Source organism: Schistocerca americana, chromosome 8 (assembly GCF_021461395.2).
Source record: "Schistocerca americana isolate TAMUIC-IGC-003095 chromosome 8, iqSchAmer2.1, whole genome shotgun sequence".
Lineage (NCBI taxonomy): Eukaryota > Metazoa > Arthropoda > Insecta > Orthoptera > Acrididae > Schistocerca > Schistocerca americana.
In genome coordinates this window covers 446,284,286-446,310,321 of record NC_060126.1, presented here as the reverse complement: position 1 = coordinate 446,310,321, position 26,036 = coordinate 446,284,286, and the positions used below count along the sequence as shown (strand labels likewise).

Sequence of the window (26,036 nt, the reverse complement as noted above, 5' to 3'; positions counted from 1 at the left end):
ATCGTGGTGGAAATTTCACTGTTCTCCACCAGCACATCTGGTATACGAACAGACGTGGCCAGATCGGACTAAAACATAAGAGCACATTGACACTATGCCATCCGGCGATGCCGCGCTGGTGTTGTGCACGAAATAGTGCTCAACGGCCGGCATTACCACAGTGATGTCGTCTGCATAGTATCGTACAGTGGCTGGTGACAGCACGTTAGTATCTTTTGCATTCTGTGTTGGTGTTGTGTTTAGATAACAATAAGTTACACACGTCAACAAGTATTCTGTTTTTACAAGTACTTGTGCCCTTTCATCTTGGCAGACGAAAAAGAAAGGAGGATTATTTACGATGAATGTGCGGACGTCTTTTTGACGTTCTGGACGACTTGATTGATTGGGAAGAAGACGTTGGATATCAAAAAAATGAAAGTGAAGCAGAATCATAGGAAGACAGTGGAATACATCCAAGAATTTGGCGAACGCTGCGATTGCCATCTGGTTCTGCTGAATCAGATGAAGAAGACAGTGCACAATGGTCAGACTTTGATTTACCGAGGACCAGTAATAAATTTGAAGGATCCCCGGGTCCAAACACATTTCCCAAAGATAGACAGAGCATTGAGGATATCATACAATTATATATTGGGAACGATCTATTTGAATATATTAGCAACGAAACCAAAAAGTACCACAGTCAAAATTGCAATAGAAGGAAACTGGATTTAAAAAATGCCAAATTTGTCGACATTATGGGACCCGAACTTAGAAAATGGTTTGGGCTTGCTATCTTCATGGGAATTGTAAGAAAAGCAAGGATCAATGATTATTGGTCAACGAATCCATTGATAGACACCGATATTTCGCTAAACTGTGTCCCACAACCGATTCAGACATATAATATGATTTTTACATTTCCGACAGCAAAAATAAACTGGATAGTGCCGACCGGCTTGTCAAAGTGCGGTTCGTAATTGATTATTTTTCCAAAAAAGCTTAAAGAAATGTTTAATCTAAGTCAAAACATCTCAATTGATGAATAGGGTGTATACGACCCGGGACAACCGGGAGAACCAGAAAAAACCCAGGAATTTTTTTCATCCGGGAGAAAACCAGGAAAAACCTGGGAATTTTTCATTGGTTTAGTTTCCACTTAAATTTTTGTAATTTTGACTGGTAAGAACCCGTACTCTACCAAAGTATATTACTGCATCCCCATACTGCAGAATAATATTTCAACAATAAAACATAAACGAGATAAAAACGAAAAAATACCATATACAACAATGAGACACTGTGCTCATGCAAGCATGTGCCAACAGCCAAATGTGTCAAAGGCTTTAGGAAGACTATGCAATGCTTCATAACAACAAATTGCCTCTGATGAGTGTGAAGTCACAACTGTTTACATTAGATGCATTTTAGCAGTTACGAGCGGGCTCATGTGCATGTGCAGTTGAGTCGCGTTTGGGTAGTAGATTCTCACACTTCTGACTACAGGAATGTGGCTGTTGGCTGTGCAAGCAGTCGCAGCAAGCAGCTAGGTGCTACCGGGAAAATGGGGCACCAAATTCATATTCTTGTGGGGAAAAAACTTGTTTCACAAAGCACCTAGCATCCAGCACGGATTGATCTTATCAATTATTCATATGATTCTGAAATGCATCCCTGTAGGTTTTTGAACACATTTTAATTGATTTCTGAATGAATCATAAGTTGATTTTTGAATGCTTGCATAGTGTACTTCATGTGTCTGTCAGGAGAATCCTCGTCGCATCTAGAAATAAACTTTCCGTAGACAAAAGGGGACAGGGCTGTACGAGCTGAGTAGAGTAAAGCCGAACAGATGAACGCCAATCGCTGTCCGATTATGTGGTTGATAGGGTTTGCAAATGTTCAGCGTTGTTATAATTACTAGTGAAATTCATAGATTGAGACTACCAGAGTGGAAATAAACGACTAACGGGAATAACTGGTGAGAAAGATTACATATTATCTTCTCGGCGTATTCAAGAAAATGAAACTTCGACAGAAAATTTTTGGCCATATCCCTACATTAGTAAGGACCAGTTGTACAGTCCCCAGCTAGGAGCTGCTTAATTTCTATTCTGGAAGTAACGCGGAAAACATGTTGTACGAAAACAAATTTTGACAACGGCAGGAATAGCTACAGTACAGAATTCTTGATGACAAGATTGTTTGCTAAAACAAGGAAGGAGAAGATACGGGGACATCACACAAGTTAAGGAAGAATAAGACTATTCCAGATTTATATAAAAATTTCGTAATACTACTTTTCGATCTCGTGCTTGAGAAACTGGTGCGTATGAATGAAATGCGAAACTATTTCCTAACATAAAGCTTTTTGCTTGTAGTAGGCCTTATAGGCATTTGATATTGGTACTTCATGAATTATGTTCTGTCGTGTTATAAAAATGACCATTTGTGCCAAAACAGTCTTGTTTATTTGTTGTGTGTTACAAAATTGCTGCAATATTAGAAAGGCCTATTTTATTTTATCCAGCAGACAGTGACCAAATAGACATAATCAGATCGAGAAAGCACACCAGTCTTGGGTATTATTTGTATTGGCAGCTTTTCATTATCAGATAATGACATTTTGGTTTTTCATATAGCAAAACGTTTGGCGAACTTTGATGAGGTAATAGATTCTTTCACAGAAATGAAAGCACACCATGTAAAGCTGTAGCAAGGTTAGAGAGAGAAAAATGCTAGGAGCTCAGGCTTGAAGAAATGTGTACTTTCTTGCTTGTCTCTTGTCTTCATTGGTTTTATGTATTCTATATTTAATTTTAGGTCACACGAAACAACAAGTTATTAGCTAATAGACAATAAAGAGTGCAAATTTTCTGAAGAGTCCTTGTTCTCCCGATTACAAATAATCCCATTCGCTATTGCGAGATTTTTTTAAGAGGGGGCAGGCTGTCAAACGGTCTGACTGGGAGCAGGAGAGGCACCACAGGACATTTCAATTTCCACTGTCCTATGTAGGTTTGATGGCATCCATTACAAAATATACACGTTTCAATTCCACAGAACGAAATTCAGTGACGTGCTATAGAGGAATGCTGTATGAAGAGGCGTGGCACTGCACTTTGCCACACTGAAGACCAAATAGCATGTCTTACATTCCCTCAAACACATATGTTTTATGTTTGACTTTTCAGAAAGATGTGTGCTACAAGATGAACATACTTTTGAAAATTCGATTTTTTAGTATTGACCCGGTTCGCCAAATATCGAGGATCCAAGTCTGATGCACAGAGTAGTCTGAATTATAGTGGGTAGTCTCCACGTGACCAGTGTTTACGTTTAGTGATCTTGCTGTCTCCCGTTCGTTTACTCTCACATCAAATGAAAAGAAAATGGATATCTGTGGCCGGGAGCTATCAACTGAATTAAAATATATTCACATAATTACAGAAGGCTAAAATGTCATGTTTCAGAGTTTATTTTATTTCCACCTTTATGACAGTCAAACATTAATCGCCTTGCAGAACACTGAAGTTATATTTGTCTGTTTGCTAAAGAAATTTGACTTCTATTAACCTTTTCCGCAGAGTCAGCCAATGTATTTGAAACGAAATTTTTAATTCCACAGTACTGGCTAGTTTCAACTGTTTGCTGTATTTAAAGTGCACGTTCCCATCTTCTAGCACGTGTGGCATTACGCCACAATAAAGAACCAAACATGATATAATACAATACTGGTGCTCCAAGAAAATTTACATCCCGAAAACCACACTGAAAAGCTTAATATCAGATTGAGGTCTAATTCTTTGGGAATCTAGACATACGAATGTGCACTTTAAGAATGCACTTTAAACGTTCATATTTTAGTGTGGTTCACCAATTCGGATGCTCTTGCAGTATCCTCTGATGTCTTGTTTCTTTTATGACATAATGTATGATATTTTAATGTTTTACATGTACGTACATACGGGCTTCCTACGTCATGGTAGCTGCGCAAGCTCGGTGTCGTCTTGTTATTTGCGCTCTCTGGCAACTGCTGAAATTAACCTATTTTTAACAGGTTGTGGTAAAATATTGCAAATGGTTGTTTGAAAAGCGTTACTTTCAAAGTAAATATCCTTTTACATAAGTTGAACTATGTGCGAGAATGTACCATTAATTTCTTAAATCAAAGAGCGTTTGACTCTCATTTAAAAACAAACTCTGATGGCAAGCCATTTAGAAGAATTTCGAACCCTGAATATCAGACATTTATGTCATTATTAAATATTTTACTGGCACATTTGTGTAATATATCTTATATACACGCGCCAAAAAGATAAACATTAGATGCGAAAGCTTAGCTTCTCTTGCAGCTTATTAACCTTAGAGACCAATTTGTTACAACACTATGTATACTCATTTAAACTATGAACTTTCCATGTTTGTGTGTTCATGCTACTTAACAGTGATGTTGCTGTTAGCTGACTACATCACATGTCTTATGCTCTGAATATCCGCTGTCATCTGCTGGTGAGATCACATGACACCAGCTATGACTGGCTTACAAAAGTGCTTCGCAATCTCGATTTCAATTATTCGGAAAGTAATATGCGGCAGTGTTTGGAATTCCAATGTATACTTCTGTAATATGAAAATATGCAGTGTACATGTTGCTGCACATAAAAGATATTTCTAACATGTCTTTTTTCCTAAGTTTCATTTTCTAAAGTGCCGGGAAATTTGACTCCCGTGTATAAAACCAGAACCATTCAAAGGTCTGATAAGTTTTGCAGTTCCAAGGGAAAATACACTGTCACATAACACTAAGTGTTTTTTTCACCTGGGAGAAAGCGCATTTTTAACTGGGAAAAATTCGGAAATTTTTTTCCTTGTCTGCATATACACCCCGATGAAGGAATGATACCGTGGCGTGGACAGTTAAATTTTAAAGTTTACAATCCGTCGAAAATTACGGAATACGGCATACTCACTTGGATGCTGTGTGATTAGAGTACGGGATACATTTCCCCATTAGGGATATATTCCGACACGGACAGCTTTTAGCAAAAACAGTGACGGAACTATCCAACACCTTCTGATGGAAAGTGGCATCACCTCTGCATGGATAATTATTATAACAGTGTAGAACTTGCAGAGAAGTTACTTGAAAAGAAAATTTGAGTTTGTGAAACGATACGGAAAAATAGATTATTTCGGAAAATATAAGAGTGCGAAAGTCAGTGTGTTAGAAGCTCGTCGTCAACGGAAAGGTGACAAGCAAAGTAATCCAGCGCCAAGCGAATAAATTTGTACAAGACATGCGGACGGCAAAGTGTTGTTAGTAATAATAATAATAATAATAATAATAATACCACACTATATCCACCAGTACATCAACGCAATATAAAAAAAATAGAGGGAAACATTCCACGTGGGAAAAATATATCTAAAATATCTACCCAGGCCTGCCAACCCAAAGTTTGGTACAGATTTATTGATGACATTTTCGTGATCTGGACTCACAGTGAAGAAGAACTCCAGAATTTCCTCTCCAACCTCAAGTCCTTTGGTTCCATCAGATTCAACTGGTCCTACTCCAAATCCCATGCCACTTTCCTTGACGTTGACCTCCACCTGTCCAATGGCCAGCTTCACACGTCCGTCCACATCAAAGCCACCAACAAGCAACAGTACCTCCATTATGACAGCTGCCACCCATTCCACATCAAACAGTCCCTTCCCTACAGCCCAGGTCTTCGTGGCAAACGAATCTGCTCTAGTCCGGAATCCCTGAACCATTACACCCACCACCTGAAAACAGCTTTCGCAACCCGCAGCTACCCTCCCGACCTGGTACAGAAGCAAATAACCAGAGCCACTTCCTCATCCTCTCAAACCCAGAACCTCCCACAGAAGAACCACAAAAGTGCCCCACTTGTGACAGGATACTTTCCGGGACTGGATCAGATTATGAATGTGGCTCTCCAGCAGGGATACGACTTCCTCAAATCCTGCCCTGAAATGAGATCCATCCTTCATGAAATCCTCCCCACTCCACCAAGAGTGTCTTTCCGCCGTCCACCTAACCTTCGTAACCTCTTAGTTCATCCATATGAAATCCCCAAACCACCTTCCCTACCCTCTGGCTCCTACCCTTGTAACTGCCCCCGGTGTAAAACCTGTCCCATGCACCCTCCCACCACCACCTACTCCAGTCCTGTAACCCGGAAGGTGTACACGATCAAAGGCAGAGCCACGTGTGAAAGCACCCACGTGATTTACCAACTGACCTGCCTACACTGTGATGCATTCTATGTGGGAATGACCAGCAACAAACTGTCCGTTCGCATGAATGGACACAGGCAGACAGTGTTTGTTGGTAATGAGGATCACCCTGTGGCTAAACATGCCTAGGTGCACGGCAAGCACATCTTGGCACAGTGTTACACCGTCCGGGTTATCTGGATACTTCCCACTAACACCAACCTGTCAGACCTCCGGAGATGGGAACTTGCCCTTCAGTATATCCTCTCTTCTCGTTATCCGCCAGGCCTCAATCTCCGCTAATTTCTAATTTAAATTTGCCGCCGCTCTTACCTCACCTGTCTTTCAACAACATCTTTGCCTCTGCACTTCCGCCTCGACTGACATATCTGCCCAAACTCTTTGTCTTTAAATATGTCTGCTTGGGTCTGTATATGCGTGGATGGATGTGTGTGTGTGTGTGTGTGTGTGTGTGTGTGTGTGTGTGTGTGTGTGTTGGTACGCGAGTGTATACCCGTCCTTTTTTCCCCCCTAAGGTAAGTCTTTCCGCTCCCGGGATTGGAATGACTCCTTACCCTCTCCCTTAAAACCCACATCCTTTCGTCTTTCCCTCTCCTTCACTCTTTCCTGACGAGGCAACAGTTTGTTGCGAAAGCTTGAATTTTGTGTGTATGTTTGTGTTTGTTTGTGTGTCTATCAACCTGCCAGCGCCTTCGTTCGGTAAGTCACCTCATCTTTGTTTTTATATATAATTTTTCGTGGAATGTTTCCCTCTATTTTTATATATATATATATATATATATATATATATATATATACACACAAAAGTTCAATCACCCGAAAGTTCCTAAATGCAATGTAACATATACCGTGCAGTTAACTCAGTGAACACAGAGTTGGAAGGGTCAAACAGTTTCTCTAAGCAAGACAGACCACTGTAAGAACAAATCCAAACTTCACAGAAAACACATTCGGGTCATTCCACACCAAGTGGTCTAAAACTGAAAAAAGTTCCCACCATCATGGTCTCCAATTTTCGTCAAATTTTAACTGTAGCTTTAGTCAAGTGTTGAAGTAAGTTTCCCAAGATTTCAGGCCTCTAGCTGCAATAGCTGCTGATCTAGACCCCCTTGTCTGAAGTGTACTTAGTCCGTGTGCATGCAACATAAAAAAAATGTCATATTTGGAGTCTAATAAAATCGAAACTAATTCATAGGAATGGTTAGTAAGATGCGACCCTGTACAGTTTTTTTTGCTGATTCCAACGAAATTATGTATAACATTACTCATGCAAACCCCGGTCAAATAACTCGACTCAAAGTATACTTCAAAATTTGTCGTGACACAACGCGACAAATTTTGACCAATATTAAGACTGCAATGATTTCCTTGCAGTTGAAGATATGGACTTGAACTTTTGGCCAAGCTTCATGCTTGTGCTAGACATAACGCAGCCGGATTTGCAATGATCCAGGCCATATGGTCGCCCTGCAGTATCTCTTCAAATTAGGCAGTGTCAGCACAAACGGTAAAATTTACCAAAGTTTCAAGCCAATTACTAAAAAATAGTTGGCCTGAATCTGCTTGTGAATAGTATCACCTAAAAGAGAAACTCTTGCTCTACAAGACTGACATTTGTTTTTTTTGCAACGCGACCATTAAGTACTCATTAACTCACATCAAAGTTGTTATATTTTGTATGCGCGATGCACTAATTTTTCTTCATTTCTAGGAATTTGAATCTTAATAGTCGCTTAGAATTACTGATATAATTGGATATTTCATTCGTGTTTTATTCAGTGATTGGCCAGTGAGAGATGTCAGAAGTTAATGAAGAAGAAGAATCGTTGGCCCCCTGTTCAATTGGAAAAGATGCTGCTGCATCGAAGTGCCATGTTATCTTCTATGCTAAGAAGACTGGATTCAAAGCGTTTAGTGATTTCACAGAATGTGACCAGAAATTGCTTGTTTCGCGTTCAGAAGCCAAACCTGACGAAAATTCCATCATTTGCTTCCACCATGAAGCCCTCTTCCTACATGAATATCAAGCGATGCAAAAGAAATGTTGCAATCCATTCAAGAAGAGGAATCACAATGTAAAAGCTGGACTTAGACTGCTTGATAATGAAACAGCTGCCAAACTTTGCCTGTTAAAGAAAAAAGAAGTGATTGATATAAAACCTGGTCAGAAGCTTTGCCCTCGCTGCATGTCGGCACTGAACCAAAAGCTAGAAGATTCATCATCACTATCAACCCAATCTGAACAAGATTTCACAACGGATGAAACTGAACCAGCCATCAACAAAAGTTTATCATTTATTGGTGCTTCACCATTGAAAAGAAGACAACTAAGTAAAAGAGATAAGCAAAGCTATGCAAAAAGAAAGATCTTGGATGCACAAAGTTTAATTGGGAATCAAATTGCTGCTGCTGTAGGAATCAATTACGATGAACAGCCAAGTTCAAGTAAAAGTCGCCCATGCAATAATTGTGCAGATCTTGATAATCTTATAGAAGAGTTGAAAGAAAAATGTAAAGTGTCAAATCGTAGGACAAAAGTTCAAATATTGACCTTGGTTCCAAGAAGCTGGACAATTAAAGATACGACAACAGCATTTAATGTATCAGAAAGAATGGTAAAGCAAGCGAGAAAACTGAAGAATGAGCAAGGTGTTCTAGCTTTTCCAGCAAATCGGCAAGGAAGGAAGCTTTCAGATGAAGTTGTTCAGAAAGTACATGACTTTTTTCAAGATGACGAATTCAGCAGACTTTGTCCAGGGAAGAAAGACTGTGTGCCTGTGAGAATTTCAGGAACAAAGGTGTACAAGCAAAAGCGGTTGTTGCTTTGCAATTTGAAGGAAATGTACGTGTCTTATCAGAAGCAAAATGGACCAGAAATTGGCTTCTCAAAGTTTTGCGAGCTTAGACCAAAATGGTGTGTTACAGTTGGCTCTGCTGGAATGCACTCAGTTTGTGTCTGTACAATACACCAAAATGTCAAGCTTATGCTCACTGGTGCATCAATCAATGAAGACTACAAGGAAATTCTTAGCAAAGCTGTTTGCAGCTTGGAAAACAAGGATTGTATGCTTCATCGTTGTGAAAACTGCCCTGGTCCAGAAGGTGTAGAAGCAGTTATTGCAACATATTTTGAAGATAATGACCCTGAAGAACTGATTGAGTACAAACAATGGATTCATACCGACAGGGATACTTTAGAAACAAAGCAGCTTTCAACAGAAGAGTATGTTGAAGATATTGCAGCAAAAATTTGGAACCTGTCTTGTCATCACTACATTGCCAAGCATCAAAGCCAGCACCTGAAAGCTCTCAAAACTGATTTGAAAGAAGGCGAATTCATAATACTAATGGATTTTGCTGAAAACTATTCATTTATTGTTCAAGATGCAGTGCAAGGCTTTCACTGGGAAAACAGTCAAGCAACAGTTCATCCATTTGTAGTCTACTACTGTGAAAACGAAGAGGTGCAATGTGTGAATCTTTGTGTTATTAGTGACTGCCTTCGACACGATACGATTACTGTCCATGTTTACATTGGAAAAGTAATCAATTACCTGAAGATGCAATTTTCCAAAATAAGCCACATCCACTACTTCAGTGATGGTTCAGCTGCACAATATAAGAATTTCAAGAATTTTCTCAACTTATGCTATCACAAAGAAGATTTTGAAATAACAGCAGAATGGAATTTCTTTGGAACAAGCCATGGAAAGTCGCCTTGTGATGGCATTGGAGGCACAACAAAACGGTTGGCAGCAAGAGCAAGTTTGCAACGTCCATATGAAAACCAGATTCTAACACCCAAAGATCTTTTCAACTTCTGCAATGATAATATCAATGGAATCAAATTCTTTTTCATCAGCGAAGAGGAAGTTGAAGAAGAAAAAGCTTCTCAAGAAGAAAGATTCCTGCAAGGGCACACTCTAGCTGGCACAAGAGAAAACCACCATTTTTTGCCCATTGATATGACGACAATTAAGGTCAGTAGAGTTTCTAATGATGCGACATCTTTTTTGGCCAAAATTAGTGCTGCTGAAGTAGTAGTTCAAGTCATGGATCTTCAGCCTGGGCAGTATGTTGCTTGCATTTATGAAAAGAAATGGTGGATTGGAAACATCGTTGAAATCTCAGTCGAACAGAAAGATGCTTTCATAAGCTTTATGCATCCTCATGGTCCTGCAAGTTCATTTTATTGGCCCTTAAGACGTGATACTTGCTGGATTCCAGAACAACTTATCATTGGTGTTATTCCAGCTCCATCAGTGACATCATCTGGTCGGCAATACAGTTTTCCTGAAAGCATTCTCTTGCAAATCAACGATGCTTCCAGAATGATGAAGTAACTGAGGAAGACAGGCTTGGGAACCTGCATAAAGAAACCCACAATCAGGCTTGGGATCCTGTGGTAAAGACACCCTGTAATCAGGCTTGGGAACCTGCAGTAAAGATACCCACCCGTGGCTGTTACTGCATGGCTATCGGGCGTGGCCCCTATGGCGATGGGGATGCTGGTTTTATTGTGATAACCAGTAATGGCTCAGCCATCATGGACCAACGCAGGGCACTGCGCACACAAAATATAAGATACTTTGACCTGAGTAAATAAGCACTTAATGGAAGCGTTGCAAAAGAAAAATATATCCATCTCGTAGAGCAAGAGTTTCTCTTTCAGATGATACTATTCACAATTAAATCCAGGCTGACTATTTTGTAGTAATGGGCTTTGAACTTTGGTAAATAAAGCCATTTGCGCTGACACTGCCAAATTTGAAGAGATTTTGCAAGGCGACTATAAAGCCTGGGTAGTTGGAAATCCAGCTGTATTATGTCCAGCACAAAGATAAGACTTGGTAAAAAGTTCAAGTCCATATCTTTATCTGCAAGGAAATTATTGCAGTCTGAATATTGGTCAAAATTTGTCGCATTAAGTCACGACAGAATTAGGGGTACACTTTGAGTCGACTTGTTTGACCGGATTTTGCATCAGTAATCTTATAATTAATTTCGTTTGAATCAGCACAAAAAACTGTACAGGGTCTCATCTTACTAACCATTCTTATGAATTGGTTTCAATTTTATGAGACCCCAAAAATGGCATTTTGTCTGATGTCGCGCGCATGCGAACTTACTACCCTTCAGACAAGGGGGTGTAGATCAGCAAGTATTGCAGCTAGAGGCTTGAAATCTTGAGAAACTTAATTTAGCACTTGACTAGTGCTACAGATAAAATTTGAAGAAAATTGGAGACATGATGGTGGGAAGGTTTAGACCACTTGGCATGGAATGACCCATTCACAACTCTGGAAGAATCACAGAGGGCAGGGCAGGGCAGTAACAGAGCCCACTGCCAAATTAGAGTACACAATACAATTCAACAACAGTGAAGAGGCACCCTGTAAGTGCACCGAAATCAGCTAATCATAATCAAAGAAAATAATAAATTTTAGAAAAACAATGTAATTGTATAGTTAAAAACACTCACCAAGCGGTGGCAGGAGAACAGATATATATTATGTATGTAAGTGTTTGGACCCAGTGGCTCCGTCTTGCAGAGAGATAGAGAGGGAAGGAAGAGAATGAAGGAAGAGGACTGGTATGGTTTTTGAAAAGGGGTAGAGTTTGGTAAAGTCACCCAGAACCCTGGGTCAGGAGTTCTCATCCCTTCCAGTAAGTCTCCCCTGACCTGCAGTTCTGGGTGAATTTCCTGAACCGTACTGCTTTTCCTAAACCTCACCATTCATCCTTCACCCCTCTTCCTTCCCCTTCAACTCTTCTGCCAGAAGGAGCCGATGACCCAAAAAACTTGCTTACATAATACCTGTTACATGTGTGTTCTCGTGCCGCCACTTGATGAGTGGATGAATCATAATCCTAATCAGTCAATCCTGTTGCAACAGTTCCTTCAGAGTGAGTTGGTCAGGACACTGACCACCGGCATTTGACAACACGTTTCCTCCAACAATTTCTTTCCTCGTCACTGGTGACTGTCCCTTCCATACTTGCTGCCTTGTACATATTTTAAACCAGGAGATATGGTGCAAGAGTGCAGCCCAGCAACCAGAGGGAAAACAAACCAGAGATTTGATCTAAAGAACACAACTGATAAGAGCCAAAAAGACTCTTAACTTTTAAGCGATCTTGTACTAAGCCTTGCTGTCTAACCAAATGAAGGAAGGCAGGTAGGCTAGGAATGCTGTATCTCCTCCCCCGGAGATGTATATATCTTCATCTCAGCTGTGAGCCAAGCTCCGTGGTCTTGTTGGCTGCCAATAACAAACGACCCTAACGGGTCTTGCCCTACATGTTAGCCTTCGTACCAATTCATCAGTTCTTACAGAATACCTTGCTAGCTGCTTTGCGATGGCATTGGCATACTCTTCCTATCCAGCTAACTTTCCGCTGCAGAAGTGAAGAGTTGAAGACATCCCCTTGTGTTTCACTCCCCATCAAGCTGAATATCATTTTTTCTGCAGATTCTAAAAATAACCCCAAAAAAATTTGGTCGTACATAAAATCTATGAACGCAACAAATTCAGTACCTTCTCTTGCTGACACTACGGTTAATGTAATGGACGATGATAAACAGAAAGCTGAAATTCTAAATCTAGCTTTCAAAAACTCATTTACTGTTGAAGACTGCAGCACCACTCCCCCATTCAATTATTGAAAAATGCAAGGATGCCTGACGTAGGGTTTATTGTATCAGGGATTGTAAAATAGTTACGATCCATAGATGCCAAGAAGGCATCTGGCCCAGACGGTATCCCCGTAAGATTTTGTGTTGACTATACTACAAATATAGCACCATTCTTATCCATCAGAGATCATTGGAACAGCGGAAAGTTGCATGGGACTGGAAGAAGGCCCAGGTCATAGCAACCTATAAAAAGGGTAGAAAATCAGATGCGCACAATTACTGTCCAATTTCACTGACATTGATTTTTGTAGAATCATGGCTCATATTTTGTGTTCAGACATAATGACCTTCGTAGACTCTGAGAAGCTCACCTGCAGAAACTAGCATGGTTTTAGGAACCAACGGTCATGCGAGGCATAGCTGGCTCTCTTGTGCATGATATACAACAGGCTCCAGATTCCAGCTCCCAGGTTGATGCCATATATCTGGACTTTCAAAAGGCGTTAGACTCCATTCCGCACTGTCGCTTGGTCCAAAAAGTGCGCGCTTACGGTCTATCCGATGACATATGCGGTTGGATAGAAAGTTTTCTGACAGACAGTGAGCAGTATGTTGTCCTGAATGGGGAGACTTCAACAGAAACAAGCGTAACATCAAGTATGCCCCAGGGCAGCGTAATAGATCCACTGCTTTTTATGATTTACATAAACGATCTGGTTGATGGTATTGACAGCAGCATTAGACTGTTTGCTGATGATGCTGTAGTCTACAGGAAAGTGGTATCACTCGAAAGTTGGGAACAAATCAATGAGGAGTTGCAGAAAATAAATGTGTGGTTTAATGACTAGCAGTTCTCTCTCAATATTAGTAAGTGTAACCTACTGCATATAACAAAGTGAAAATCCCCATTAATGTAAGAGTACAAAATAAATGCCCTGTCTTTGGAAGCAGTAACATCCGTCAAGTATCTGGGTGTGAGTATTCGAAATGATCTCGAATGGAATGATCAGATTACACAAGTAACGGCGAAGTTGAACTCTAGATTGCGGTTTATTGGTAGAACCCTGAAGCGTTGCAGTCCCTCAACAAAGGAAATTACTTACAATACTTTAGTTCGTCCAGTCTTGGAGTATTGTTGGTCTGTATGGGACCCTTACCAGTTGGGTCTGATTCAAGAGATTGAGAAGGTCCAAAGAAGAGTGGCAAGATTCGTGACTGGTACATTTAGCCATCACGAGAGCATTACAAATCTCAGAGAAAGTTTGAAGTGGGACACACTTGCAGATAGACGACGCGGTAAACTGAAGGGGCTGCTCACTAAACTCGGAAATCCGATCCGATCCTCGCCAAGGATTTAGAGCATATATTATTACCACAAACTTTCAGATTGTGCAATTATCACCATTCAAAGATCAGGGAAATTAGAGCTCGTACTGAGGCGTTCAATTGTTTTTCCCTTGAGTGATCCACGAGTGGAACAGATGGGGGAATGTGACTTTGGCACAAATTGTGCCCTCTGCCACACACTGCTTGGTGGCTAGCAAAGTATATATGTAGGTGGACTATTCACTGACTGGGAACAGCTTCAGGCTCTTGCCTTGTCACGAGACAGCCTGAGATCCCGATTAAATTCACAATCAGATGGTCCAAACACCTGAGTGTTTTCCAAAAGAAACCTCTCCTCCTTCAACCGTATTTGGCTTAATGGTGGGCTCACCTTGCAATGCCATGGTAGCATAGTTGTCCCAGTTCTTAAGCCAAGCAGCTGTAGACAGTTAAGTTACAAGCAGATTGAATGACCAACGTATTGTGTAAGCTGGTTTAAAGGATGGTTGCCCGCAGAGTATGCCCAGTTCTTGAATCTCTGGAGCTTTGTCCCACTATCAGTGTGGTTTCTGGGAAGGATGATCCACAACCAACAATCTGTGTATATTAGTAGCAACTATCTGACAAGCTTTTTCTAAATGCCAACAACTTATCACAGTTTTTCTTTTGACCTGCATAATGCGTACCACGCTGCTTGGCATAATTACATTTTACTTGTGCTGCATGAGCGGGACTTTAAAGTCCTCTTACCTGTTTTTGTCAATTTTTATCCCATCAGTTGTTGCGTTAGTTGGCACTTCACTCAGGTCTCCACTGGTCCAACAGAATAGTGTCTGTCAGGGCTCCATGTTGTCACTCACTTCAGCTTGGTAGCTTCTGCTGAATGCCAACTTCAGTGTGCCATCTGATGGACCTCTGCATGGACCCTTTCCCTTGGTTTCTGGTTCTCACAGGCAAAACTGTGGGTCATGCATTTGTGCCATTGTGCCACGGTCAAGCCAGATCTGGAACTGTACTTGGACATCCAGCGTCCAGACTTAGTAGCACACTCCAATTTCTTGGGCCTCCTTTTTCATTAAAAGCCAACTTGGCTGCTGAAGTCTAGCTGTGTGTGGAAGCCTCTCTCTACTTCTTTGCCCAAACACATTGGGGTGCAGACTCTACTACTGTTACCCTCACTTATCAGGCCTTGGTTTCGTCCCCACTGGACTATGGTAGCCAAGTTTATGGTTTGCCGGCTTCTTCAGCTTAAATCCCATCCACCATGGTGGAGTGAAACTGGCAACTGCTGCCTTTCGCATTAGTCAGGAATTTCCCTCTTCAGGTTTGATGGTACCAGCTCTTGGTCTTCTACGCAATCATTGTTTCAGTTCCCTGCTAATCCCACATATTCCATTCTCTTTGCACGTGATGGGTGACACCATCCTAATACGTGTTACGTCCAGCTCGTAGATTTGCAGGTGTTAACTGTGTCTTATACAGATGGCTTTAAAACAGTGAATCAGGCGGGATATACTTTTACATATCATACCAGTATGGAATGCTATTCATTATCAGGAAAGTGTAGTGTGTTTGCAGCAGAGCTGACAGCTGTTAGCAGAACCCTCAGTTTTATCAAATGGGTCTATCTTGACTGTATTTTAATATCTGCTGACTCATTGAGCAGTCTCCAGGTTATTGACTGATGGCTATTCATGATCTTCTCAATGACCTTCGTCATGCTGTCTGCTCAGTTGGCTTTCACTGGGTCATATCATTTGGGTATCATTGGGAATGAATTGGATGACCATTTGGCTAGAGGAGAATTTAGTTGCTCCTTGTTTGCTTTTACGATACCAGGTGCAAATTTCCAGATGCACGAGACATCTGCTCACTCTGGAATGGAAAGACATCAGATGAGCTACTGCCCCATCTCGTAAACTCTTCGGAATCAAGGAGTGTGGCGCTCTTCCTTTTGCTTCTCTCAGAAGAAATCCACAGTCTCATGATCATACCAGGTTAACCTGTAGTTTCATCAAGAGCCACCCTCACATTGTTGTTGTGGAGCCTTACAGACAGCTCTTGTCTTGTTGAAGTGCCGCCTCCTTTTTTTCCCCTCCATGCCAAGTATGGACTTCAGAACTCAGTGTTTTTAGTATTGGTGGATGATTAACAGATGGTTGAGCAGTTACCGTTCATGAAGGTGTAGCGCCTGCTCCATTCGCAGCCACCATCGACCATCATGGTGTGGGTCTGAAGATGGTCTAAAATAGAAAGAAACAAGTAGCCTTATATTTTAAAAGGTTTACTGTGGTTGTGACTGTTTGTATTTAATTTTAAATGAAATCAGGGCTCACACAGAAAAATTGCTTGTTTTTCCCACGCACGTTTAGAGTGGGGAGACAACTTAAAGATGGTTCATTGAACCCTGTGCCAGGCACATTATTGTGAATAACAGAGTAATCACTTAGATGAAGATGAATAAACCACTTACTCCACAGACACAAGTTCTCAACAATTACTTGTACGTTGTCCCCCATGCATTGGGCACCTATGATGTGACAATGACCAAATACATTATAGTGGAAGGAGGAGGGTTTAATGCCATGCCCATCCATGTAGATTTTGTTTCCTTCCCTCAAAAGGCACTGATACTGTGTTGTGTCCATTTTGCATGTAACTGTCAGGCAAACAGTCAATACAACATGGGATGGCATGCTGGACTTGCCTAGTTATAAAGATCACAGAACACTCACTGTCTCCCTCCCTCCCTCCCTCCCTCCCTCCCTCCCTCCCTCCCTCACTCACTCACTCCCTCCCTCCCTCACTCCCTCCCTCACTCTCTCCCTCCCTCACTCTCTCCCTCCCTCACTCTCTCCCTCCCTCCCTCCCTCACTCTCTCCCTCCCTCCCTCTCTCTCTCCCTCTCTCCTTCTCCCACCCATCTCCCTTCAACTTTGGGGTGGTCTGTGATTCTTTTGGCCATGAATGTAGATTATGTATACTACAGATTTACTTTGCAAATTTTGACTCTGCATTAAACAGAAAGCTAGAAACTGTGCCATGAGTTGCCCAATTAGTAGCAGCAGACTCGACAGATTGGGAACTGAGCTAGGAACTCAAATTTCTAGCGCGTGTGTGTGTGTGTGTGTGTGTGTGTGTGTGTGTGTGTGTGTGTGTGTGTGTGTGGTGGAGCGTGCTCTTGTGGGGATGTGGGTGCTTGGGTGTCATGTGTTTTTAAGAATACTGTTACATTCCATTGTGAATTTTCCATTATTCAGTTTTTCTCAAGGTTTTATACAGACAGACAATTTTGAATGCTTATTCAACATTTCTAAAACATTGCATCTAAGTGCTTTGCAAGTCAGTATCAACAAAAATTTTAAAATATTTACATATCTTGCAGGTAACCGTTCAAGTGGAAGAAAACTTTCAGAACCATCACCTCCTGTAAGTGCCGGACAAAGTTCAGCTTCATCACGCAGGACTCCAACACCACCTGGAAACCGCAGTGGGGCAGTCGCACAGCCACAGCCAACACAGTCTCATTCGCCTATTGCTGAAGAGACTCCTCGATCACCTGAGAGGCCATTGCCTGAGAAGGGGCCACTTTCACCAGATCTGCCGTCAGACCAGGATTCTGGTCTTCCAGCAGAACAGCTTCCCCAGTCGAACAACAGTAGTTTTTCTCACCAGCATCAAGGTCTTGACTTCAATCTTGACGAGTTCCTCAAAAGTGATTCTGTACCTGGCTTGCTGGCAGTAAGTAGTAATGTTAACTACTTTCAGCTTTGTATTTTCTGTAAGCAGTTAAATGGTTGGTTGTCCACTACTGATGCAGTTAGTTTTCAGTTTTATGTCATCTGTTTATAGTTCTACAAAGTTTAAATATTAACTTACCATTAATTTCATCTCGAATTACTGTACTTACGAAAATAATTTGTGATATGCTGAGTAATTAGGTAACAAAAGACAATTTGTTGTAAGTTTGATAGTGTGTGTGTGTGTGTGTGTGTGTGTGTGTGTGTGTGTGTGTGTGTCCTGATACTTGGTGTTTGCTGTTTACAGAATGGTGCTGTAAATGACAGCTCTGGTGGATCAAGATTCAGCCAATGGTTTCGGCGGGAGAGCCCTGTTAACAGACAAGCAGAAAGTAGGTGTTCCTCCATTCAAGATGAGCTCCTTAATAATTTAATCAGTGGTGAGTAGGATTTAGGCATGTGAGGCTGTCAGTGAAAGAAGTCATTCTCTGGCAATGACTTTGTTGCATTGCTGGTTTTTGTTGTTGGTTTGATTCATGTAGAAATAACTGTCAGTATTTTGGAATACTGATAAATTTATCGTACTGGAGTACTAGTTTGAGACACCAATACAGTATGAGGGAAACATTTCGGAAGAACCCATTTTCAGGTCTGAACCCCCAATGTCTACAAATGTTTGCTGCTTTTGACAGTCTTCAGTTGCTTCCTCAGTAAATCTTATTTAGATAGGTAACTTCCCTGATTAACTTCTTCACCAAATTGTACAAATATATCCTCTCCAGTGTACTCAAAGATTTTAAATAGCTATTCAGTGGATGCCAAGTTATATGTAGGTTGTTTTGTGTGTGTGTGTGTGTGTGTGTGTGTGTCGTTTATGTATTGAACTGAACTTTTCTTTGCAACAACATTTTGTGGTAAAGCTTTGCAGTGCAGAATCCCTAACTTTCAAGAAGCTGACAAAACTCAGTCAAAATATAAATCAGAAAAATGGTTGTCTGTAGTCAAAACTTTTGTTTTTTCCTATTGGCAGCTGGTTTCCGTGCCCATGAAATATGCTAACTATTTTTTATTTACTTAAATTTGGCATGTTTCGTGACAGTACCTTTTCCGTAAAATGTTTACACGGCGATATTTGTCTTGGCTTCAGTTGTCTAGTGGAAGTATGATTCCGCAATGCAGTTTCGTCGGCTGCAGAAATGACCTGGTTCAATGCGTTTGCCTCACTTTTGGTGCTTCAAATACCATTTCTTCGAATGTGATTTCTTCTTAAAGTTTATATAAAAAAAAAATAGTAACATAATTCATTTTTTCCCTGTTCACTAGCAAGTATTTATGGCGGCGACCTGCAAATTGTTCTACCGTCAACACACACGAGTTCCATGCCGACTGACTACAGTCAAAGACGACTCCAGCATCAAAGACATTTTATACGACACACAAGCTTCCACTTGTAATCAGTCTCTTTGATATTCTTCGTCACATTTACTAATAGTAATCAATATGCTGTCACTCTCAAAAATATAAGTAAATTAGCATATAATAAGGCAAGTTACAATAAAAAAAATTCTGACAAAAATATAAGAAAACATTTACAATTTGGTATCGACAAATCTGGTAGAAAATAACACATCTCCCAGATCCATTACAACCAGTACCCGTATTTAGTTACAATAACAATGTAAGAGAAATTTACAAAGTATTTTTCTCTGCGATAGTACAACTGTAATATGTATAGGTAGACCCTTGGCCCCGACATGCAGTTGTCACGTTTGTTTCCTGAGTGGATGTCAAATACAGGGTGTCCAAATTACACACACAATAATATAGGTGTTTGCTTGTGGCAGTTGATACCGTGTGCACATATGCGTAACTGATGTATTCACAGAATTACGCATCAGTAGCTGTGCGCATTCTACAGCGTGAGGTTTTCTGTACAAAGGGAGAAGCTTAGGGCTAGGAGAAACAAATGAAACTATGTAAGTATACTCGAAGATTAAAAGCTGGGAGGAGGGTATTGACCAAAAGATCAGTAAATTGTGGATCAACTGTGTATCCAGTAAATCTGATGTTAACTTGGGCCATTTAGTAAACAGTCCTGGCATTAACTCTTTCCTCTTCCACTGTTTTATCATTGAGTAACTTACCTGCCCTGTAGACTTCCACTTCTCCAAGATGTTAGTCAGTGTTCCCTTTGTGGTCTCATCCAATATTTCAAAATTATTCTGTCTTGGATTGTATGATTAATTCAAGTAATGTGATAGATTATCCCATTTTTATGCCAACCCCATTTGCTCGACTGAAAGATCAGTGGTCAGATTGACAATTCTAGTGTTACAAACTGTATGCAAATGGTAGATGTAAATATGACTACACACATTTTCTATCTTTAAAATAGTGGGCCTCTTTTATTCTTTTTTAATTATGTAATTTCTTAAGTTTAAAATTTGTGCTATTTTAATAAGTTTTAGGTATCTCTTATTTTGGCTGGTTTTTTTTTAGAATGTAAAACCTCTACTTACGGGCACTTCTACCACTGTAGGCCACAATTTGCATCTTTTTAAGGCTCTGCATTGACATTAAGTTAGTATTTAACACACCTATTTGGGAAGCAATCATAATGGCTGCATAAACATTTCAAGATTGTGTACTATACCATATGATTCCCAATGTACAGAAAAAAAGTTGTAAATTTCTTACAGTGTTATCATTGTGTTCTGCAATTTTTTGGCCACATAAAGGCCTGAGTGTGGTACTGTGTACTGAAATTGGTTGCCAGAAGGTAAGATAAAAAAACGTGGCTGTAGACTAAGACATATCAATTCTGATTGTGCTGGTCATTGTTCAAATGGACAGTGTCATAAATATGTAAAAATACACATCTCATGGACTGTTATTAAAACAGAAGTACATATACAAAACTTTTGTAATCCTGGTTTAAGGGAAATTTATTGATATGGAAGAATAGATTGTTGGTATCGTATGGGAATATAAAAACCCTGAAAACGTGAATGACAGTCTAGTAAAAAATATCAAGCTGAGAGGGTATTGTAGTGTAGGAATAATGGAGAGGGAAAGGGAAAAAAAGCAGTGCAAAAAAGTTACAATAAAGTGGGTGGTAGAAGCGAAGTATGTGTCGTAGAGAATTTCTGTTTTCAAATCTAAGTACACGGTCAGGACTGTCATGTTGCAGAGTACGCAAAAACTTTTTTATTTGGTGTTACAATATCTGCAAACAATTCAGTTCATGATCTCTAGACCAAAATAGTACCAAGTAGTGGGACATTCAGTACTTCCTTGTTTTCCAGACATTTCTGCAGTACCAGAGTTGGAGTGGCCCAGAAAAATCTGTTCATGCTCAAGATTGGTGAGATACAAAGCCACACACATCTCCTTATCCTCCCCTTGCTGAGTTTTTGTGCTTGTATTTCCTTTATCTTTGTTGAGAAATCTTAGAAGATTGCTATATCAGTACTCAGTTTTGCACCCAATTTTGAAGGAGAGTGATTTTCCCAGAGAGCCACTGAGGACATCTTATGAATGGAATAAAAGCTTTAACTGCCATGTGTCAGTCATTAAAGCCTGACAGGATGACTCAGTGTGACATTCACTGCTTATGATCAATGTCTGTGCTACAACCTTGATTTGATCAGTTAAAGTACCTAAGCTAATGTCATCAACAATGAGTTTCATCCGTAATTCAGAAATATAGTTTTGAAGTGTATTTGTATATGCTCTTCCCTGTGAAATGATCGAAGGTGATATTTTGTGTTCTAAACATTCAATACCTGTTCCAGATATAACTGAGCCGGCAATAGTTATACCACCCTTGAGTGAGTCAGACACGTACTTCACTCCTATATCACCAGCTGAAAGCACAGTTACCCAGCAAAATCTTAATGTCAGCACAGACTCTGACAATACACAGAAGTCATCACTGCTTGAGATGTTGCAGAGAAGGCCACAAGGTGATACATCAGCAAGTGCGAAGACCTCCAACATCAGAGAATTGGGTAAGTTTCCTCTGTATAAACTCTAATATAATTTTAAGGTAGTTAAATTTCTTACTCAAAGTAGTATATCGCTGTGTTTAAAATAAATGAGGAGATGCTATTGTACTAATGCTGTCACAAATAAGTTTGACATGTGTAGCTCCATTGAGAGAAGATGGTAGACAGAAATGGACAACTTGATGAAATTTTCAAGTAGATTAGTCTTCAGTATGAATTTTCAGGGGCAGTTAGTTGCTCCTTAGTGCAGTTTCACAGCCTTTGGTTATGATGTAACTTTGAAGATGTTAGTCGTGCAACTAGGGAAACATTTGCAAATTCTCTCTTCTTTAAATCTAGTAACGCCCACTATAGGGAACACTAAGATATGTAGTTCACTTTTTAATGCTATCTTAAATAAAGTTTGAAGATGGTATATAATGAAATGGTCCACAATGTTGTATTTAATGAAATGGCCCACATTGTCACAAACCATTACTTGCTTGTAGGAAAAAGGGTTTGTCTTATAAAGAAATTATGTAAAACAAATGCCAAAAAAATGTGAAATAAAGCAATGGCAACCACTCACAGTAGGCTGCTGTGTGGAACACAGGAACACTTAACAGAACGTGCATGCGTGTTTTTTTATCCTCGGGGATACCGTTTCGTGTTACATGGTGAGGCACTACGCACCAATACACAATAGGTGTGTCGTCGTCTTACACTTATTTTATGTATTGATCCATCCAGAAATTTCCATCATTATTACATACTGCCAACAAAACAGATTGGTAAGAGCAATGTTCTTTCCTGAGCCAGATTGTGATTCTAAAGGGTTTCAGTTGCATAAATTTGCTGTTAGGAGTATACTGCTACTTCCAGATGGCCTCCTGAATATGTGGATGCTGTAAAAAGATACTTACTTTCATCATTTCAACTTTTGCTGTTCTAGACTTGATCTCTAAAATATATTGTTACTTGACTTCAAGGAGAGTGGTTCTAATTAACTGTGGTTACTCACAAGATACTAATGGGTGAATTTGAATACACCGCTAACCTGGTTAGCATATTTGTGGCTATTTTAAATTAATCACTGCTCAATAGCCCAACACACTTTGTCGGCTGTCGGAAACCATGTATGTGCTGTTTATTCCTGTATTCTAGGTAGCCATTAAGTAGCCATTTTTGGGCTGTTCAGATGGAGTACGGCTCCTTTGAGTATAGTTTTGTCAAATTCCAATTTATTGTTTTTTTAATTGTGCTTATGCATATATATGTATTTATATGTTGTGGTTCAGTCCAAAGACTAGTTTGATGCAGCTCTCCATGCTACTCTATCCTGTGCAAGCTTCATCTCCCAGTACCTACTGCAACTTACGTCCTTCTGAATCTACTAAGTGTAATCATCTCTTCATCTCCCACTGCAATTTTTACCCTCCGCGCTGCACTCCAATATTAAAATTTGTGATCCCTTGATGCCTCAGAACATGTCCAACCAGCCGATCTCTTCTTCTAGTCAAGTTCTGCCACAAATTCCGCTTCTCCCCAATTCTATTCTGTACCACCTCATTAGTTATGTGATCTACCCATCTAATCTTCAGCATTCTTCTGTAGCACCAGATTTTGAAAGTGTCTATTTTCTTCTTGTCTAAACTATTTATTGTCCATGTTTCACTTCCGTACATGGCTACACTCCACACAAATATTTTCAGAAATGACTTCTTGACATTTAAATCTATACTTGATGTTAACAAATTTCTATTCTTCAGAAACGCTTTCCTTGCCATCGCCAGTCTATATTTTACATCCTCTCTACTTCGTCCATCATCAGTTATTTTGCTCCCCAAATAGCAAAACTCATCTACTACTTCGTCTCATTTCCTAATCAAATTCCCTCAGCATCACCCGGGTTAATTGGACTACATTCCATTATCCTCATTTTGCTTTTGTTGATGTTCATCTTATACCCTCCTTTCAAGACACTGTCCATTCCGTTCAATTGCTCTTCCAGGTCCTTTGCTGTCTCTGACAGAATTAAAATGTCATCGGCAAACCTCAAAGTTTTAATTTATTCTCCATGGATTTTAATTCCTGCTCCGAATTTTCCTTTCTTGCTTGCTCAATATACAGATTGAATAACATCGGGGATAGTGTACAACTCTCTTGTCACTCCCTTCCCAACCACTGCTTCCCTTTCATGCCCCTCGACTCTTATAACTGCCATCTGGTTTCTGTACAAATTGTAAATAGCCTTTCGCTCCCTGTATTTTACCCCTGCCACCTTTAGAATTTGAAAGAATATTCCAGTCAACATTGTCCAAAGCTTTCTCTAAGTCCACATATGCTAGAAATGTAGGTTTGCCTTTCCTTAATCTAGCTTTTAAGATAAGTCGTAGGGTCAATATCCTCTTGTGTTCCAATATTTCTACGGAATCAAAACTGATCTCCCCTGAGGTCGGCTTCTACCAGTTTTTAGATTCGTCTGTAAAGAATTCGCGATAGTATTATGCGTCTGTGACTTATTAAACTGATAGTTCGGTAATTTTCACATCTGTCAACCCCTGTTTTTTTTTTTTGGGATTGGAATTATTATATTCTTCTTGAAGTCTGAGGGTACTTAACCTGTCTCATACACCTTCCTCACCAGATGGTAGAGTTTTGTCAGGACTGGCTCTCCCAAGGCTGTCAGTAGTTCTAATGGAATGTTGTCTACTCCCGGGGCCTTGTTTCTTCAACTTAGGTCTATCAGTGCTGTATCAAATTCTTCACGCAGTATCGTATCTCCCATTTCATCTTCATCTACATCCTCTTCCCTTTCTATAACATTGCCCTTAAGTACATCGCCCTTGTGTAGTCCCTCTATATACTCCTTCCACCCTTGTGCTTTCCCATCTTTGCTTAGAACTGGGTTTCCATCTGAGCTCTTGATATTCATACAAGTGGTTCTCTTTTCTCCAAAGGTCTCTTTAATTTTCCTGTAGGCAGTATCTATCTTACCCCTAGTGAGATAAGCCTCTACATCCTTACATTTGTCCTCTAGCCACCCCTGCTAAGCCATTTTGCACTTCCTGTCGACCTCGTTTTTGAGGAGTTTGTATTCCTTTTTGCCTGCTTCATTTACTGCATTTTTATATTTTCTCCTTTCATCAATTAAATTCTGTTACCCAAGGATTTCTACTAGTCCTCATCTTTTTACTACTTGATCCTCTGCTGCCTTCACTACTTCATCCCTCAGAGCTACCCATTCTTCTTCTACTGTATTTCTTTCCCCCATCCCTTTCAATTGTTCCCTTATGTTCTCCCTGAAACTCTGTACAACCTCTGGTGTAGTCAGTTTACCCATGTCCCATCTCCTTAAATTCCCACCATTTTGCAGTTTCTTCAGTTTTAATCTACAGTTCATAACCAAGAGATTGTGGTCAGAGTCCCCATCTGCACCTGGAAATGTCCTACAATTTAAAACCTGGTTTCTAAATATGTCTTACCATTATATAATCTATCTGATAGCTTCCGAACTGACTATGCAAGTGTAGAAGAGATGTGGCTCAAATTCAAAGATATAGTAGCAACAGCAATTGAGAGATTCATACCTCATAAATTGGTAAGAGATGGAACTGATCCCCCCGTGGTACACAAAACAGGTCCGAACGCTGTTGCAGAGGCAACGGAAAAAGCATGCGAAGTTCAGAAGAACGCGAAATCCCGAAGATTGGCTAAAATTTACAGACCCGGGAAATTTGGCACGGACTTCAATGTGAGATGCCTTAATAGGTTCCACAACGAAACATTGTCTTGAAATTTGGTAGAAAATCCGAAGAAATTCTGGTCGTATGTAAAGTACACAAGCGGCAAGACGCAGTCAATACCTTCGCTGCGCAGTGCCAATGGTACTGTTACCGACGACTGTGCCACTAAAGCAGAGTTATTGAACGCAGTTTTCCGAAATTCCTTCACCAGGGAAGACGAACGGAATATTCCAGAATTTGAAACCCGAACAGCTGCTAGCATGAGTTTCTTAGAAGTAGATACGTTAGGGGTTGCGAAGCAACTCAGTTCGCTTGATACGGGCAAGTCTTCAGGTCCAGATTGTATACCGATT

General features: G+C 40.3%; 1 protein-coding gene across 8 annotated transcripts in view; it reads left to right on the top strand.

Moving 5' to 3' along the window:
- Positions 1-26,036, top strand: part of LOC124544759 (eukaryotic translation initiation factor 4E transporter) — a 282,347-nt gene that overhangs the window by 126,808 nt on the left and 129,503 nt on the right. For 7 of the 8 annotated variants that reach the window (XM_047123432.1, XM_047123431.1, XM_047123430.1 and 4 more), the window contains 3 exons: positions 17,597-17,952; positions 18,259-18,391; positions 21,746-21,961. In XM_047123432.1, the coding sequence (XP_046979388.1) occupies positions 17,597-17,952; positions 18,259-18,391; positions 21,746-21,961 (705 nt within the window). The remainder of the gene's footprint in view (positions 1-17,596; positions 17,953-18,258; positions 18,392-21,745; positions 21,962-26,036) is intronic. The other variant, XM_047123429.1, reaches the window with a different exon arrangement.